Genomic DNA, 17,791 nt, shown 5'->3' with positions numbered 1-17,791 from the left:
AGGGCCACAACACCGTGACTGTAAGGCCAAGTGCTTTAACCCACCCTGAACTTCAGATCCCTCATCTGTAAAATGGAGTTAATATTAGCCTTTTTGCCAGGGTTTCAAGGATTAGGGTTCATGTAGATAAAGCAGCCGACACAAGCTGTCTCACAGCTGTTACCATCCTCCTCATATTTCGTTATCTGACTTCCCCACCCACATGTAAGGGACACTTAACACTAACATTCTTTTCTTTTTAAAGTTTTATTAGGACACGGCCAGACCCATTTGTTACATATTGTCTATGGCTCTTCCCGTGTCTCTTTCTTTTTTTAAAAAAAATAAATTTATTTATTTATTTATTTATTTATTTTTGGTTGCATTGGGTCTTCGTTGCTGCACGTGGGCTTTCTCTAGTTGCGGCGAGCGGGGGCTACTCTTCATTGCGCTGTGCGGGCTTCTCATTGCGGTGGCTTCTCTTGTTGCGGAGCACGGGCTCTAGGCGCACGGGCTTCAGTAGGTGTGGCACGCAGGCTCAGTAGTTGTGGCTCGTGGGCTCTAGAGCATAGGCTTAGTAGTTGTGGCACACGGGCTTAGTTGCTCCGCAGCATGTGGGATCTTCCCAGACCAAGGCTCGAACCCGTGTGTCCTGCGTTGGCAGGTGGATTCTTAACCACTGCGCCACCAGGGAAGCCCACCACTAACATTCTTAACAATATGAGTAAGGCGTGGTAGAGTGTTGGAGTGGGCATCTGTGCACGGCGGGCAGCCCGGCCAGGCCCTCTGAGGAGCCCCTGCAGTCCAGACTGTTGCCCAAGGTGCATCCTTGACTTAGTTCTGGCTTTGTTGGCAGCGTCCTGGTTATCCTTCGGAGGTATTTTATGCACGAGAAGACATCACACCCATACTGACTCCCCAGGACCTGAGAAGAAAGCTCACCCGCTTTGTCCTCACTCTCTGCTTTATTTAGTGTCTGGCTTCTAGCAAGTTCCTTTTTCTCAGATTTTCCAGGAAACTTGAAAAGGCTCCAGATGGCAAAAGGAAAGACAGCATGTGTGCTGGCCAGGTTGGGTCACGAGACCCACTGTCAAAGCAGGAAGGAGGAACGGGAAGGGAGGAGGGAGGGCAATTGCTGAAAACGAGTTGTTTTCAACACACAGCCCAAGTGATCAGCCCAGGTGATCTTAGGATTGCCAAGAGTCGAGGTTTTTAAAAATGGGTGTTATTTTCGCTATTGCTAGTCACGGTTAACTTCACTACGCCTAGTCCTTCCTATGTTTTGAAAGAGAATAGGATCAAATGCAGGGCCGGGTCCAAGGACGGAGGCTGCCTCAGCCTCCCTTCGCGGAGGCCCTGGAGGGCTCTCCTTCCCCTCCTCGGCTTCTCGGGAGCATCCTTTATGTTGGCTTCCCGGACAGCCCCCCAGGTGGAAGAGCCAGAGCGGCTTCCTTAGACCTTTCTCCGTCCCCTCTGGGCACCCACCTACCATCCTAGTCAAAATAAAGTGGCAATTCTAACAGCTCTGAAAGTGAATGAGAAAGTTCATTCTTAGGGGCCCATCTGTTCTACTCTCAATTCTAGGGATGCTCTGAGAGTGGCTCTCTGACCATCTGAGCACGATCTCCTGGATGCCTGCTGAAAATGCACATTCTTAGCCTCCCTCCCCTGTAGAAACTCTGGGGGTGGAACCCAGAAAAGCACGTCTCCAACAGGCAGCCCCAGGAGTCCATTAATGTTTGGAACCCCTGTTATTCCGCGCTAGTTCCTTATTTCTTTTCCTTCTCTCCTGTTTCCCATCATCTTCCCGTTTTCTTTCCCTGTGACTCATGCTTGCTTGTTTACTCTTCCCTTCCTCCTCCTCAATGCTAAGGCTTCAGAGTAGCCCACTGAACTGGTGGGTTTTTTTTTTTTTAATTTTTATTGGAGTATAGATGACTTACAATGTTGTTAGTTTCTGCTGTACAGCAAAGTGACCCAGTTACACACATGCATCTGTCCCCTCTTTTTCAGATTCTTTTCCCAGATAGGCCATTACAGAGTACTGAGTAGAGTTCCCTGTGCTATACAGTAGGTCCTTGTTAATTATCTATTTTATATATAGTAGTGTGTGTATGTCAGTCCCAATCTTTTAACATACTTAAGTCCCTTGGAAACTCAGCGAGGAGAGAAAAAGAAGTATGTATTTCTTACTGCCTTGCTTGTCCCCATGAAAAAAGGACAGCCACAAAGCTATCCTCTCCAAGCACCGACTTTGGGGAATGCATCATTCTTTTTTTTTATATATATAAATTTATTTTATTTTATTGATTTTTATTTTTGGCTGCATTGGGTCTTCATTGCTGCACACGGGCTTTCTCTAGTTGCGGCGAGCGGGGGCTACTCTTCACTGGGGTGCACGGGCTTCTCATTGCAGTGGCTTCTCTTGTTGCGGAGCACGGGCTCTAGGCACGCGGGCGTCCGTAGTTGTGGCTCGCGGGCTCTAGAGCGCAGGCTCAGTAGTTGTGGTGCACGTGCTTAGTTGCTCCGCGGCATGTGGGATCCTCCCGGACCAGGGCTCGAACACGTGTCCCCTGCATCGGCAGGTGGATTCTTAACCACTGCGCCACCAGGGAAGCCCTGCATCATTCTTTTAAGTATACAGAAGCATCCCTTCTAGTATAAGAGGCGGACCTTGGGGGTTGGCAGTGTTCTTTAGAGAAACATTACTGGTGGATGTCCCCCGGGGGGCCAGCGACCACCTGCCTCAGATCAGACACCGGCCTGGGTGCCCTCACTGGAGGGCACAAGGTGGTGAAGGCATTTGGGGAAGATGGGGCCAATGGGACAGGAAGTGGGGGGAGAAGGGGGGTGGCCAGGGAGAGTGTCGGCAGGGAGTTTGGGGCGGTGCCACCAAGGTCCTGAACCTCTGCTTTTGTCTTCACAGCTCCTGCAGAAAGAGACCAAGATGAACGCAGAGGTGAGTCCTCTAAAAGGACCCGTTTAAGGATGCTTTTTTTGCAGTGTCCCTCATGTCTCCTTCACGGAGTGTCTTCTTTCCTCCAGAGTTTTCGGAAACATCAGCACAAACTTGAAAACATGTCCCCTCCTTCCTGCCACCACACGTGGCTCCGGGTGATATGGGAGGAATTAGGCCCCTCTGAGTTCTTATCTGTGTCAGTCCAGCTTCAGTGAGATGAGGATTTATCTACTTGAGTTAATCCTGAAACAACACTCCTGGGTTAGGGGTGGAGTGGGCTGGGCCATGGGGGCTGCTGGGCCCTTGTGTTATTCTGGGGACACTTAACTCTGCTTACAAGGACCTTTCTCTGCATCATCCCCCTGTCGTCTCACTTCCACTGAACCTGGTCTTCCATCCAACGAGATGCCTTGTCTCTCTGTCCCTTTGTTTCTTCCTGACCAATCAGCCCCTTCTGTCTCTCTCCCTTCCAGGTCCAGCGTAGATGGTGGGGTCCACCTCTTCGACTGCTCTTGTGTGCACGTCTCCAACTCCTTTTCCCCTTGTCCTCTTGATCCCCCATGGCCAACCCAGAGGCTGTCCCCACAGGACGGTGGTCTTGGGTGAGTGGCGCAGCTTCATGCTGTTTGCGGCTGGCAGAGGTCTCAACCTCATCTGGGTGCTCAGCACACCCACCACGCCCCCCTCCGTAGCCCCAGGCGGCTCTCTTTCCCTTTGCCCTGAACAACCAGGTCTGGTCTTCCTCACTCCTTCCAGCTCCCTCCTCACTCTTAGCACCTGGGTCACCTTTTACTTGACGGACAAAAACTGGAACCATCAGCCATCATCTCTCTCAATTCCTGACTCCCTGTTTGTCTTGTTTGTTTTTTCATAGTGGAAGGGATGCTTATCAGCGACAGAGCTCCAGGCTGCGAGTACAGGAAAACGCAGTTTAATGTGGTTTTTGTTGTTTTTTTTTTTAATTAATTAATTTTTTTTTTTTTTTTTTTAATTTTTGGCTGTGTTGGGTCTTCGTTTCTGTGCGAGGGCTTTCTCTAGTTGCGGCGAGTGGGGGCCACTCTTCATCACGGTGCTCGGGCCTCTCACTATCGTGGCCTCTCTTGTTGTGGAGCACAGGCTCCAGACGCGCAGGCTCAGGAGCTGTGGCGCACGGGCCTAGTTGCTCCACGGCATGTGGGATCTTCCTGGACCAGGGCTCGAACCCGTGTCCCCTGTGTTGGCAGGCAGATTCTCAACCACTGTGCCACCAGGGAAGTCCTAATGTGGTTTTTATCCTGGAAGTCCAGAGGGAGGGCAGGCTTCAGGGCGGGTTGATCCAGTGGCTCAGCCATCTTATCAAGGATGTCCAGGATCTTGTCATCTCTCTCCTCTCATCCAAGTGTTGGCTTCATCCTCGAGGTAGTGCCCCTCAGGGCTCTAGGGTGGCTGCCAGCAGGGGTTGGGACTACATGCTTCCTCATTCACTCTGAGCGGGAGAAAAGAGATGGCTTCCTGCAGCTCTCCCAGAAAAGGGGGAACCTCCTTTCTTGAAGCCTCCACCAAACTCCTGCTTAGGTCTTACTGGCCAGAACCAGGTCACATGCCCGTTCCTGGACTAATTACTGTGTCAGAGGAGCCAGGATTTTGCCAACTGGCTTAGACTAATCAGTCCCACCCGGTGCAGCTTCCCCCTCTACCCCAGGGCTGGATCTGGGAAGAAGGAAGGGGAGTGGACACTGGGAAAGGACCCATCGCATCCCGTCCCAGACATTTCTGGTGAAAGCGTATTGACTGAAAAGCATGCACACCTAAAAGTTGAGAATTATGTTTTATTCTGCTGACTTACGGAGGACTTAAGCCCGGGATACAGCCTCTCAGGAAACTCTGAGGGACTGCTCCAAAGAGGTAACGGACAAGCCAGGATATATAGGGTTTTTTGCCCAAAAAAAACCCCCAGGCAATTGGAACATCAAAAGATTACTGTTAAAGGAAAACAGACATCTCAAGTTAATGATTTTATCACTCTTCTATGTATGGGAAGATGCAAGAGTCTAGGCTTATTGAAATCATTCCTTTGATAGGCACCTTAGCTATCCAGGGTGCCTAAGAACAGTATCCTGCTGTTTCCCATCCTGAGTCCCCTCTGGATGCACCTCGGGGGCGGCTGCAGTGGCTGAGGGCTTGATGGCCTCAATAGCCTTTCTTTACTGAAATGGCAGGCGACACTCTTTGTCCGCACTCTGAATTGCAGACTCTGCTGCCTGTTCAGACCTTGTACCACCTCCCTGATTACCTCCTTGACCAGCTGCGCTGCTGGGCTCGTTTCTACTCGATCTTTCCCGTCAACATTTCCAACTGCTTTAGTGTTTACTTTCTTCAGAACAAAGCAACACATGAGGTCTTGTCAAGCTACCGTCATCCTATTTTTCTCATGCCCTTCAGAAACTCATCTTTAATAGTAGTTTTTTAATATAATTCAAGTAAGATACGTGCACCCCTATGTTCATAGCACTATTCACAGTAAACAACCTAAATGTCCATGGACAGAGGAATGGATAAAGAAGATGTGGTACATATAGACAATGGAATACTACTCAGCCATAAAAAAGAATGAAATCATGCCATTTGCAGCAACATGGATACAACTAGAGATTATCATACTAAGTGAAGTAAGTCAGAAAGAGAAAGACCAATAGCATATGACATCACTTATATGTGGAATCTAAAATATGGCACAAATGAACCTTATCTGCAAAACAGAAACAGACTCACAGACATAGGGAACAGACTTGTGGTTGCCAAAGGGGAGGGGGTGGTGAGGGAGGGATGGATTGGGAGTTTGGGATCAGCAGATGCAAACTATTATATACAGGATGGATAAACAACAAGGTCCTACTGTACAGCACAGGGAACTCTAGTCAATATCGTGTGGTAAACCATAATGGAAAAGACTATGAAAAAAGAATGTAGATATGTGTAAAACAAAAAAAATAGTAGCTTTTAAAAAATTTATCTTTGTAATAATGTCAATGTGCAAACCTAGTACAAAACTCAAAAGCTATATACAAAATGTTAAATAGTCAAAAGCGAGTCTCCCAACTACCCCATCCCCCCAGCCTCCTCCACCCCAGGGCTGACCTCTGTTAACCATTTTCTGGGGCCTCTGCCGCCTTATCCGAAGGCCCTGTAACTCACTCTAATTCGCACGTTCTTGGAAGTTGTGAAAAAAAAAGAGTAAAAACTTAGCATTAATATTAAGCTTATACAACCTGGCCTGGTAAGAATTCTGTCAATCATCAGCCACCCCTTCTGTTGTATAATTTTGACCTTTCCTTCTTTGGTGCCTTTTCTCTCTCAACCTTTTAAAAATATTCCCAGACTTTGGGTCCCCCTCTAACTATTCTGCCTTCTCTTCTGCCTTAAACACCCTGTGACCACCTTCTAGTGGTGGTGGTCACCCTTCTCACTTCCCTCTCCTGTCTCATCCCAGGGCAGCCTGACGTGGTCCTTGCTGCTCCAGTAAAACTTCTCAGAGCTCGCTCTCTGGAAGTGGTACCTCCCTCATGTGAATTTCCATCACCCTTTATTTATCACTTCTTTTGTTACCTTCCATTCTTTGACTGGGAGTAGAACTGTCTGTGTGCCTTGTTCATCTTAGCATCCCCATAGCACCTGGCATGATGCCTCAGACACCGTGTGTCCTCACTAAATGGCAGTTGACTAAATGATGGGATGATTCAGAGACTGTTTAGTCATCTCGTGATGCATTCCAGAGCTTGGGTGGATCAGTAAAAATGTAGAGGAAGGAAAACTTGCAGAGACTTGAGGCTGGCTGGAGAGGGAGAGAGGAGCAAGATCTCAGCCGTAATCAGCCCTTTGGTCTCAGAGGATTTGTCCAGTGCAGGAATGACTCCCAGGATTTCCAGCACGTCAAGCTGGGTGCCTGACAGAATTTGCAGAGCCACTGGCCTTTGCCCGGAAGTTCAGAGCACAGCCAGTCAGGTGGGGTGGGTGGTTGGAATCTAGCACAGAACATGATGATCCAGGTCAGGGTGGGACGGCCAGGTGGAAATGCCCAGTTTGCATTTCTTCCTGGGACTGGAGCTTGGAGGAGAGGATGGTTCACAGTGCATGATGTGGGAGACTTCAGCATAACGGTGGCCCTGGAAACCTTAGGAGTGAGAGACACCCCTCCCCCACTCTGGGAATATGGGGAAAAGAGGAGAACAGAGGGCCAGGGTTGAGCACTGGGGAATGTGCAACACTAGGGCGCAGGATGAAGTGTGAGAAGGAAACCTCGCCGTGAGACGAGGGAAGACAGGGAAGGAGTGAATTTAAAGAAGGTCCCCTTAAGTGTCAAATACGAGTTGAGGTCCAGGAGAATGCCGCTGAGGGAAAGCCCTTGAATTTGGCAGTGAGAAGGTCTGAGATGCCCTGTGATAAGGCAGAGAGGTGCGGTAGTGAAAACCAGCTTACAGTTGGGCTGGAAGGGTGAGTCGAGAGAGCAGATGCAGCCCGGGGGTATGAGGAGCCGGCTGATTTGGGGGCAGTGGACAGGCCCCGGGCAGGGCCAGAGCGTACTGAAGACCAGGCAGCAGAGGACGCCCAGCTCTGTAGCTGGAGCCTAGGACAGGAGCAGCGAGTAAGCCCAAGGCTGTACAAACTAGCGCTCTCATCTGCTCAGAGCATCCCTCGGATTTTTATATCTATTTTAAGTGTTTGTATTTTGGATAACATGCATTCACATGATTCAAAATTTTAAAGAATTTAGGGGAAAAAAAGATTTACTCTGAGAAGACCTCTTCTTTCCCAGCTACTCTGTTATGCTCCCAGGCAACCAGTGCTACTGGTTTATTGGCTATCCTTTCAGAGAGATTCTAAACATATACAAGTATTTTTTCCCTTCAGCTGCCTCCCCCCCTTGTTTTTTTTTTTTACACAAACTAGAGCACACATCTTACACTGGTCTGTATTTTGCATTTCTCAGCCAACAATATATCTTGGAGATCAGTCCCTTCCAATACATAAAGAACTTCCTTGTTCTTTTTTATAGCTGTGTAGCATACCATAATTATATAACCAGTCTGCTATTAACAACATATACATTATTTTCAGTCTTTTGCTGTTACAAGCAAGGCTGCAATAAACCTGAGTCATTTTACTTGCATATATGCTTTAGAATTGGATTTCTCTGAGCAAAGAATATTTGTGTGATAAACATTTCCAAGTTGCTCTCCACAAAGGTTGCCTGTTTTTCTCTCCCTCTGGCAACATACAAATACGCCTGTCTTCCCAGGCCAGCCAGTGTGTTATCAAACTTACTGATTCTTGTAAACAAGTGAAAAACATTAGGTTGTCCTTCCTGGCTATTTGATATCTTCATACCCCCTCCTGGAGTGGAAACCCAGCACCTGCCCTCAAACCTCCCACCTTGAAGTTCTATAGTGATTTTTACATTTTCCTCTACTCTCCTCACCTCAGAATACTTTTTTTTCCGAGTTGGCCGTTCATGTGTTCTTAATCCGAACTTTCTGTAAATTCCATCGTCAGATCTTGAGCTCCAAACACTCGGCTTCTCTGAGTCCAAGTCAGGGAGAGCAAGCTCACTCTGTGACTATAATTTGGTCCCCAGTTAGTTTTTGAGTCACTTTGCTGTTCCTTACGTCTGTCCCTTTTCTGCTGTCTTGAAACTGCTGCTGTTCCTTTGTTCCTTAAAATACCACCTCTACAGGACTGGATATATAGTGCATTTGATCAAGGGTTCAAGACAGCAGAGCACAGCAGACAACTGAAATGGAATTTTAGACATCCTGGCTTCTAGAAATCCATTGCCCACCTGTCTGCTGGGCATGTCTTACCGCCTTCTTTCTTGCCGTACTTCAGCCTTCTCATAATCTGTGTGCACGTTCCCCTTCCTGCTCATCTTTCTTCCCCTTTCCTCTGCTTTTCTGCTGGTTCTCGCCGCCAGAGTTTTAGCTACTAAATTGCAGAGCAGTTTAGCCATCTCTCTGACTTGTTTAATCTCCTATAGTTGGGGATTTTCCAGTTATTGTTCTAATTTCTAGTTTAATTCCATTGTGGTCTCAGAGCAGACCTTGTATGATTTCTGTTCTTTTAAACTCGTTGAGGTGTATTTTATGGCCCAGAATGTGGTCTGTCTTGGTGAACGTTCCATGTGTGCTTAAGAAGGATGCATATTCTGCTGCTTCGGGGTAAAGTAGACTATAGATGTCAGTTATGTCCAACTGACTGATGGTGTTGAGTTCAACTATGTCCTTCCTGGTTTTTCTGCCTGTTCAACCTGTCTATTTCTGATAGAGGGGTGTTGGAGTGTCCAACTATGATTTTGGATTCATCTGTTTTTCCTCGCAGTTCTATCAGATTTTGCCTCATGTCGTTTGGTGCCCTGTCGTTAAGTGCACAAGTGTTAAGGATTAGTATGTGTTCTTGGACCCCATTATTATTATGGAATGCCCTTCTTGCAATTAACATAGCTATTCCTGCTTTCTTTTGCTTATAGTGTTAGCATGGTATATTTGTCTCCATCCATTTACCTTTTTTTTTTTTTTTAATTTCTTTCTTTATTTTTTGGCTGTGTTGGGTCTTCACTGCTGCGTGTGGGCTTCCTCTAGTTGCGGCGAGCGGGGGCTACTCTTCGTTGCGGTGCGTGGGCTTCCCATTGCAGTGGCTTCTCTTATTGCAGAGCACGGGCTCTAGGCGCGCGGGCTTCAGTAGTTGTGGCACACGGGCTCAGTAGTTGTGGCTTGTGGGCTCTAGAGCGCAGGCTCAGTAGTTGTGGCACACGGGCTTAGTTGCTCCGCGGCATGTGGGATCTTCCCGGACCAGGGCTCGAACACGTGTCCCCTGCATTGGCAGGCGGATTCTTAACCACTGTGCCACCAGGGAAGTCCTATCCATTTACTTTTAATCTATATGTGTCTTTGTATCTAAAGTGGACTTCTTGTAGACAACATATAGTTGAGTCTTGTTTTTTAATCCACTCTGACAATCTTTATCTTTTAACTGATGCATTTAGACCATTAACGTTCAAAGTGATTATTGATGTAGGTGGATTAATATTTGTTACTGTTTTCTATTCATTGCCTTTGTTCTTTGGTCCTGTTTTTCTCTTCCACTCTTTTTCTGCCTTTTGTGATTTAAATTGAGCGTGTCATATGATTCCATTTTCTCTTTTTTCTTAGCATATTGGTTATACTTCCTTTTTTTATTGGTTGCTCTAGGGCTTACAATATACATTTACAACTAATCCAAGTCCACTTTCAAATAATAACTATACCACTTTACAGATAGTGTGACTACTGTAAAATAATATAATAACCCCATTCCTTCTTCTTGTCCTATGTATCACTGCTGTTACTCATTTCACTTATGTATAAGCATACATAAGCATACAAATACATACATAAAGTATATACATAAGCATAAATAATTGAATACTTTGTTGCTGTTATCATTTTATTGTTATTTAGATCAATTAAGAATAAGAAAAATAAAGTTTTTATTTTACCTTCACTTAATCCTTCTTCCTTTCTTTAGGTAGACCTGAGTTTCTGACCTGTATTATTTTTCTTCCTCTCTAAAGAAGTTCTTTTAACATTTTTTGCAAGATAGGTCTACTGGCAACAAACTCCCTCAAATTTTTGTTTGTCTGAGAAAGTCTTTATTTCTTCTTCGCTCTGGAAGGATAGTTTCACAGGGTACGGAATTCTAGGTTGGTAGTTTTTTTTTTTCTCTCAACACTTTAAATATTTCACTTCACTCTCCTCTTGCTTGCATGGTTTCTGAGGAGAAGTTGGATGTAATTCTTATCTCTGTTCTTCTGTAGGTAAGGTTGATTCCCTCTGGCTTTTGTTTTTTTCTTTTTTTATGGCTGCGTCACACGGCGTATAGAATTCTAGTTCCCTATATGCGGCGCCACGCAGCGTATAGAATTCTAGTTCCCTAATCAAATTTGCGCCCCCTGCAGTGGGAGCACGGAGTCTTCACCACTGGACCGCCAGGGAAGTCCCATCTCTCTGACTTCTTTCAGGACTTTTTCTTTATCTTTGCTTTTCTGTAATTTGAAAATGATATGCCTAACATCATTTTGCAGGGGTGGGGGGGTATCTATCCTGTTTGGTGTTCTCTGAAATTCCTGGACCTGTGGTTTGGTGTCTGACATTAATTTGGGGAAATTCTTAGTCATTACTGTTTCAAGTATTTCTTGTGTTCTTTTCTCTCTTCCTTCTCGTTCTGGTGTTCCCATTACATGCATGTTACACCATTTGTAGTTGTCCCACAGTCCTTGGATATTCGCTTCATTTATTCAGTTTCTGTTCTCTTTGCTCTTCAGTTTGGGGGGGTTACTATTGAGATAGCCTCAATTTCAGAGATTCTTTCCTCAGCCATGTCTAGTCTACTAATAAGCCCATAAAAGGCATTCTTTGTTTCTGTTACATTGTGTTTGATCTCTAGCATTTCTTCTTCGTTCTGTCTTAGAATTTCTGTCTCTCTGCTTACATTGCCCATCTGTTCTTGCATGTTGTCTGCTTTGTCCATTAGACCCTTAGCAGAGTAATCACAGTCATTTTAGGTTCCCAGTCTGGTAATTCCAACACTCCTGTTATGTCTGGTTCTAATGCTGCTCTGTCTCTTCAAATTGTGTTTTTTGTCTTCTGCTATGGCTTCTCATTTTTTTCTTGATCGCCAGACATGATGTATCATGTAAAAGGAGCTGCTGTAAATGGGCCTTTAGTCATGTGGTGGTGAGGTGTGTGGGGGGAAGGGGAAGCATTCTCCGGTCCCATGATCAGGTCTCAGTCTTTTAGTGAGCCTGTGCCTCTGGACTGTGAACCACACAAGTATTTCTCAGTTGTTTTTTTCTTCTTCCCCTCTTAGGTGGGAGAGTATGGCTAGAGTGGGCTAGAGTCGGGTGTTTCCCTTCTCCCAAATGGAATTCTAGAGTAGTCTGGAGTTTTGTACAGTTGACCCTTACACAACACCAGGGTTAGAGATGCTGACCCTCTGTGCAGTTGAAAATCTGCCTGTAACTTACAGTCGGCCCTCCAAATACACGGTCCCTCCATATCCACAGTTCTGCATCCACAGATTCAACCAGCCGCAACTGTGTAGTACTGTAATATTTACTTTTTTAAAAAGTCCATGTGTAAGTGGACCTGCACTGTTCAAATGCATGGTGTTCAAGGGTCAACTGTTTTTCCCTTCCCTGCAGTCAGTTAGGGTCTGATAATTCCCCAGCAGGTTAGGGTCTGGTTAGCTAGTTTTCTGTGAGGGCAGGCCTCATTCGGAAGAACAGCACGCTCAGGTATATTTCGGAGTGGTGCTTTTTCCCCACTCCTGCTGGAAGCACAAGGGGAAACATCTCCAGTATTTACTGTGGGAACCTGGTCAAGCTCTTGGAGGTAAATCTCACAAAATTGAGAGGGTCTCCCCGTGACTGGGTCCCCCTGGAGTTTTTAGGTCTCCAAGTTGTCCACGCTGAGCCCCCAGCAACTCATCCATTACAGTTCAGGCTTTCCTACTGGTTCTGGCGTCTGGTTCCTGTGGTGGTTTCTACTCTTGAATCTCTGCTCCGCTAAGTTATTCTCTGCATTAGTCCTTCTGTCTGTCCAGTCTTGGGGGCAGCGGTTTGCCTTGTGTCCTTACCTCTCTTAAGGATCCTGGAAGACTTAGTTTTAGTTAGTTTTTCAGTCTGTTTAGCTGTTTACCCATTATCAGGATGGAGTAGCAACTTCCAAGCTCCTTCCATGTGCAGTGGGAAACCAGAAGCCCTCCCCTCTTTGATTTGCAGTTTCCTTTCAGAACATGCCTTGAAGAAGCCTCATGTAAGATGAGCAGGCGCAGGTAAAATGGTCTAGCAAAGTCATTTTTCTCAAAAACAAAGTTCTTTCCCACAGAGGAACTCAGCTGTTAATATGTCAGCATTTTCACCCATATCTTGTCCCTTTGTGTCAGTTTTGCAAAGGAATGTTGTCTAAACCAAACTCAGAAGCACTTCAGTCTGACACCATGCAAGCCAGGTTTTGTACACAAGTTTGTGTGTATTGTTAATTACTAAAATAGAAAAAGTAACTTGGCTTCTTACAGATAATGAAGCTGTTTCTTAACCTCATGGCTCTTTTAAAGCTAATAGAAACTTATGTTCCTGGTTATTTTCTGAAATGTAGTAATTTAGTAGTTAATCTTAGGAATGCTGTAAATATTCAGCCTCATAAAGAGATTGCTTGTTTCCTTTTCTGGGTGAAAGAAGAAACAAATATTTGATCAGGCGTGTGTGTTTTGGCTGTTACAGTACAGATTTCTCTAAAGACTGTCTTCCTGCTTTTTGTATATGAGACTGTCAACAATTAAAATTAAAAGGGTAAACTTGTAACCCAGAAGGTACTAACTGGGCTAAATTGCCTGTTGTCAGTTGGGCATTGTGGCCTCTCCTTCCCACACTCTCCCTGACTCAAGGAAGACAAGCCTGGAACTACATTGCCCACTGGTCCATTTCGTGTGTGAAGTTGGCCAGTTAGAAGCAGTCTTGGGAGATTTGGAAGGCTGAAGAAAGAGACACTGTTATTGAGAGAGCACAGTTGCTTCTTCCCAGCTGCAGGCTGAAAAAGGCTGCAGATGCTTTCCCGGGGTCTTGGCGTCCAGGCAAGCTCTTGAGAATCACTTGCTTCATTACGGCAGGGAGATGGTCAGTGATGGCTTCTCTGGCTTTAGCTCCCCAGTGGTGGCAATGGTCATGTAACCCAGGGGTCCCCAACCCCGGGGCTGCAGACCAGTACTGGTCCACGGCCTGTTAGGAACCGGGTGGCACAGCAGGAGGTGAGTGGCGGGCGGGCGAGTGAGTGAAGCTTCATCTGCGGCTCCCCATCGCTCCCCATCACTTGCATTACTGCCTGAACCATCCCCCCCCCACCGTCCGTGGAAAAATTGTCTTCCACGAAACCGGTCCCTGGTGCCAAAAAGGTTGGGGACTGCTGATATAAGCCTCTAATTCCCCGTGTTAAAACTCTGTGCTTAGAACACATTGAATGGTTTCTCTTTTCCAGACTGAATCCTGACTGGTACCTTGAGGGGTTTATGAGTAAGTTGTGGAACAACAGTAGTACAAAGTCTGGGAGAGAGGAGGTGGAAGTAGCTGTTGGAAGGTTCTCATGTGTGAAATGGTACGATGTTACCTTAAGGCAGGCTTTGCTAAGTAAAATATGTAGCATATAAAGGCCTTAATAAACCACTAAAAACGTTACAGCTACTAGCCACCAGGTGAGATTAAATGGAATCATTAGAAATACTTTATTCATCTGAAAAGAAGTCAGAAGAAGAGGGAAAGAAGCACAGATTGGACAGATAGAAGACAACAAGACAGTAGATTGAAACCCAACCATATCCGTAATCATAGGGTAAATTGTTTAAACACTTCACTGAAAGGCAGAGATTGTTAGACTGAATAAAAAGCGAGACCTGACAATATGCTGCCTACAGGAAACTCACTTTAGATATAAAAGCACACATTGGTTAAAAGTGAGGGGTTGGAAAAAAAATGTACTATGCTAACACAAATCAGCAGAAACTGGGAGTAGATTGACAATATGAGACAAAATGAATTTCAGGGCAAAAAATACTACCAGGAATAAAAATGGTCATTTCAGAATGATAAAGTGGTTAATTCATCAAGACACCATAACCACCCTAAAAATTTATATTCCTGACAATAGAGCTTTGAAATACATCAGTCAGAAAGTGATAGAACTGTAAAGAGAAATACACAAATCTACAATTATATTCAGAGATTCTAGTATCTATCAATGATTGATAGAACAAGTAGACAGAAAATCAGTAAGTATATAGAAGACTTGAATAACATTATCTACCAACTTGATCTAACAGACCTATGGAACAGTCCAGCCAACAACAGTAGAATACACATTCTTTTTAAGTGTGCTCAAAACATTTACCAAGATAGACCATATTCTGGATCATAAAACATGTTTTTAAAAATTTAAGGGTTCAAATCATTTAAAGGATGTTCTCTGACTGATATTTCTCTGGAATTAAATGAGAAACCCGTAGTAGAAAAATATCTGGAAAATCCCTAAACATCTGGAACTAAATAACATACTTCTGAATAATCCATTGACCAAAGAGTTAATCACAAGGGAAATTAGACAGTATTGTTAACTGAATGAAAATGAAAGCATGACATTTCCCAGTTTGTGGGGTGCAGCTAAAGCACTGCCATCACTTACAGGGAAATTTACAGCACTAAATGTCTGTTTTTGAAAAGAAGAAAGTTTTTGAATTAATAACTTAAATTCCCAACCTCAGAGTTTTTTTTTAAAAAAGCATATTAAACCCAAAATAAGCAGAAAATTTGAAGTAATAAGGATAAGAACAGAAATCAACGCAATAAGGAAACAAAAAACAGTCAAGAAAATCGGTGAAACCTAAAGATAGTCTTTTGAGGTTTTTTTGAGATCATTAGAATTGATAAAACTCTAGCCAGGCTGCTCAGGAAAAAGAGAGAGAAGACACAAATTACCAATATCAGAAATGAGAGAGAGGACATTACTGCAGATTCTACAGAGAGTTAAAGAATAATAAGAGAATACTATGAATACCTTTATGGCTAGGAAATGAGTAATTTAGATGAAATGGGCATATTCCTTGAAAGACTCAAACTTCGTAAGCACTTTGAAAAAGAAGTGGCAACCTGAATGTATATATATTCCAACTATACCTATTAAATAAATTGTCTCTGTAGTTAAAACCTTTCCACAGAGAGGAATTCTGCTGGATTGAAGAAGCAGGCTGCTATGATGTGAACTGCTTATATAGAGGGGCATTTGTCAGGAACTTCAGGTGGCTTCTAGGAGCTCTCCATCCCACAACCATAAGGAACTGAATTCTGCTGGCAACCACATGAGCTTGGAAGAGAACCCTGGGCTCTGGATGGGAACGTAACCTGCCAGCTCCTGACTGCAGCCTAGTAAGACCCTGGGCAGAGGACTCCGTTAAGCCACATTCAGATTCCAGACCCTCGGAAACTGTGAGATAATAAATTTGACAAAGGATCAGAGTACTCTACTTGGGCAGACTCCTTCCTGATCATTTGCCACCGAAAGATGATCAGAAAACAAAATGAGTGTCATATGGTTTGTCATTTGTGTATTTTTCGTGAACTCATCCCAGTACTCCAAACCCAGTGCCAATAGAGAAAGCTGTGAAACGCCAGCATCCAGCAGCAATTCTAGCCCAGATGATTCAAGATCAGCCACTCCATCATCCAGTCAAGAAATCGTGTCTAGAGCTGCCAGTTCTTTCTCAGAAAGACTGAGACAACACACGCTTCCACAAGCACAGATGGATTCCCATATAGTTATCTGTTTCCACACGTAATACAAAGAAACGTAGACAACCAGTTTCTCGGGCAAGCTGTTCCAGCTAGATTGCCAGTGTATCTTGCTTTTAGTCCACTGCAGATACTATGGTGGCAAACATTTGTATGCTCATTAGTAATATGTGATATTTTGTACAATGTCAAGCTGCCGTTTCAGCGCAGGCCACATCAAACGCCAACCTCGCCCAAACTACTGCTTCACAGCCTCTAAATTGGCACATGTTCCTGGAGAATAATCACCACCGGCTCCAAACTCAGTGGTCCAAGAAAGCTAACCCATGAATGAGAATGCTAAACAAAGAAGATGTCAGTTTGAGGCTGGCTGGATTGGATGTACGTGTCCTCACAAGCTGCAGTTCTCTTTAGCATTGTGTATTTCTTTTCTTCCTTTAGTCAATTTATATGGTAATGGAAGCCATGCCGCTGCTTTATGTACAGCAAGTTGGGTGATTTCCTGTTAGGCATGAGGAGGTCGGCCTCAGGCTCCCTAAAATAGTGCCAAGTTAAGGATGATGGGAAACAAGTAAACAATCTAAAACTTGAAGAAGTGGGTCATTTTATGGATGATGGGCATGGCGATGAGGGTGGGAGTGGGGAAGGTGCAGGTGAGGAAGCCAGTGCAATTCAAAGACCTGGATTAATGGTTTCAGCTTGATCTTATCACCACCTTCTTTACTTCACTAATGCCAGAGGGCCACCCCCTGTCAAAGAGTTAGGCTTGAAAAACCGTGCCAGCTGGAAAGGAGGTTTTGACTTTAGGAAAATGTTTAAACAGTAGTGTAATTTAAAAGTATATATGAGTATAAAACCTTTTTATTATTGTGAGATTTTTTTCCGTTAAGCTCATATGTATGAATATTGTAAGCACAAACGGATTACTAATTGTATGATTTAAAAAAAAAAAAGACTAACAGAACATAGTGTTACAATATTGGTCTTCCAGATTTTATTCATTTCAATTATGTATATTATCCCAAGACAGACATATTTGTAGGTCTTATTTCTTTAAAGAGCTGCTTCATATATAAACTTCTATAGTTGTAGATTGACCATTCAGTGTGTAATTTAATATATTATCTATTTTCTATGAATTATTCTGAAAGTTTCAAATGAATGATCTCACAATGTTTAGTAAAGAATGTTATTTACCTAAAATGTGCTAGTAGCAACTTGCCCAGCCCTAAAGCCAAGAAACTTATCAGTAATCTTAATTTTATTGGATAAAGGAAACCTATTTTAAGGGCATGTATTCCATCAGTCGGAATTCATACCGTAAAGAAAAAGCAGTTCTTTAGTAGAATTAACAGTGATATAAAATGTTTTATACAGGCAGTATAAAAGGGAATACTTTTATAGAATCAGAAATACTAGAAATAATTTGGCATTACAAGAAAAGAGAATTACAGACCAGTAACTCTCATGAACACAGATGCAAACATTTTTAATAAGATTTTAGCAAATAG

At 44.2% G+C, this 17,791-nt stretch overlaps 2 protein-coding genes and 1 pseudogene across 3 annotated transcripts in view; 2 read left to right on the top strand and 1 right to left on the bottom strand.

The window, feature by feature from the left end:
- The window catches only part of LOC133096744 (cytochrome c oxidase assembly factor 1 homolog), a 194,063-nt gene that overhangs the window by 136,367 nt on the left and 39,905 nt on the right, over nucleotides 1–17,791 (bottom strand). The window lies entirely within an intron of this gene.
- Nucleotides 1–17,791, top strand: part of BLVRA (biliverdin reductase A) — a 57,441-nt gene that overhangs the window by 11,385 nt on the left and 28,265 nt on the right. For both annotated transcript variants that reach the window (XM_061198403.1, XM_061198404.1), the window contains exon 2: nucleotides 2,906–2,938. In XM_061198403.1, coding sequence (XP_061054386.1) covers nucleotides 2,927–2,938 — 12 coding nt within the window. In that variant the 5' untranslated portion in view covers nucleotides 2,906–2,926. The remainder of the gene's footprint in view (nucleotides 1–2,905; nucleotides 2,939–17,791) is intronic.
- Nucleotides 3,058–17,044, top strand: LOC133097011 (homocysteine-responsive endoplasmic reticulum-resident ubiquitin-like domain member 2 protein; annotated as a pseudogene).

This window comes from Eubalaena glacialis, chromosome 8 (assembly GCF_028564815.1).
Source record: "Eubalaena glacialis isolate mEubGla1 chromosome 8, mEubGla1.1.hap2.+ XY, whole genome shotgun sequence".
Taxonomy (NCBI): domain Eukaryota; kingdom Metazoa; phylum Chordata; class Mammalia; order Artiodactyla; family Balaenidae; genus Eubalaena; species Eubalaena glacialis.
Note: the sequence above shows the minus strand (reverse complement) of the source record. Positions and strands in the feature narration are given on the sequence as shown.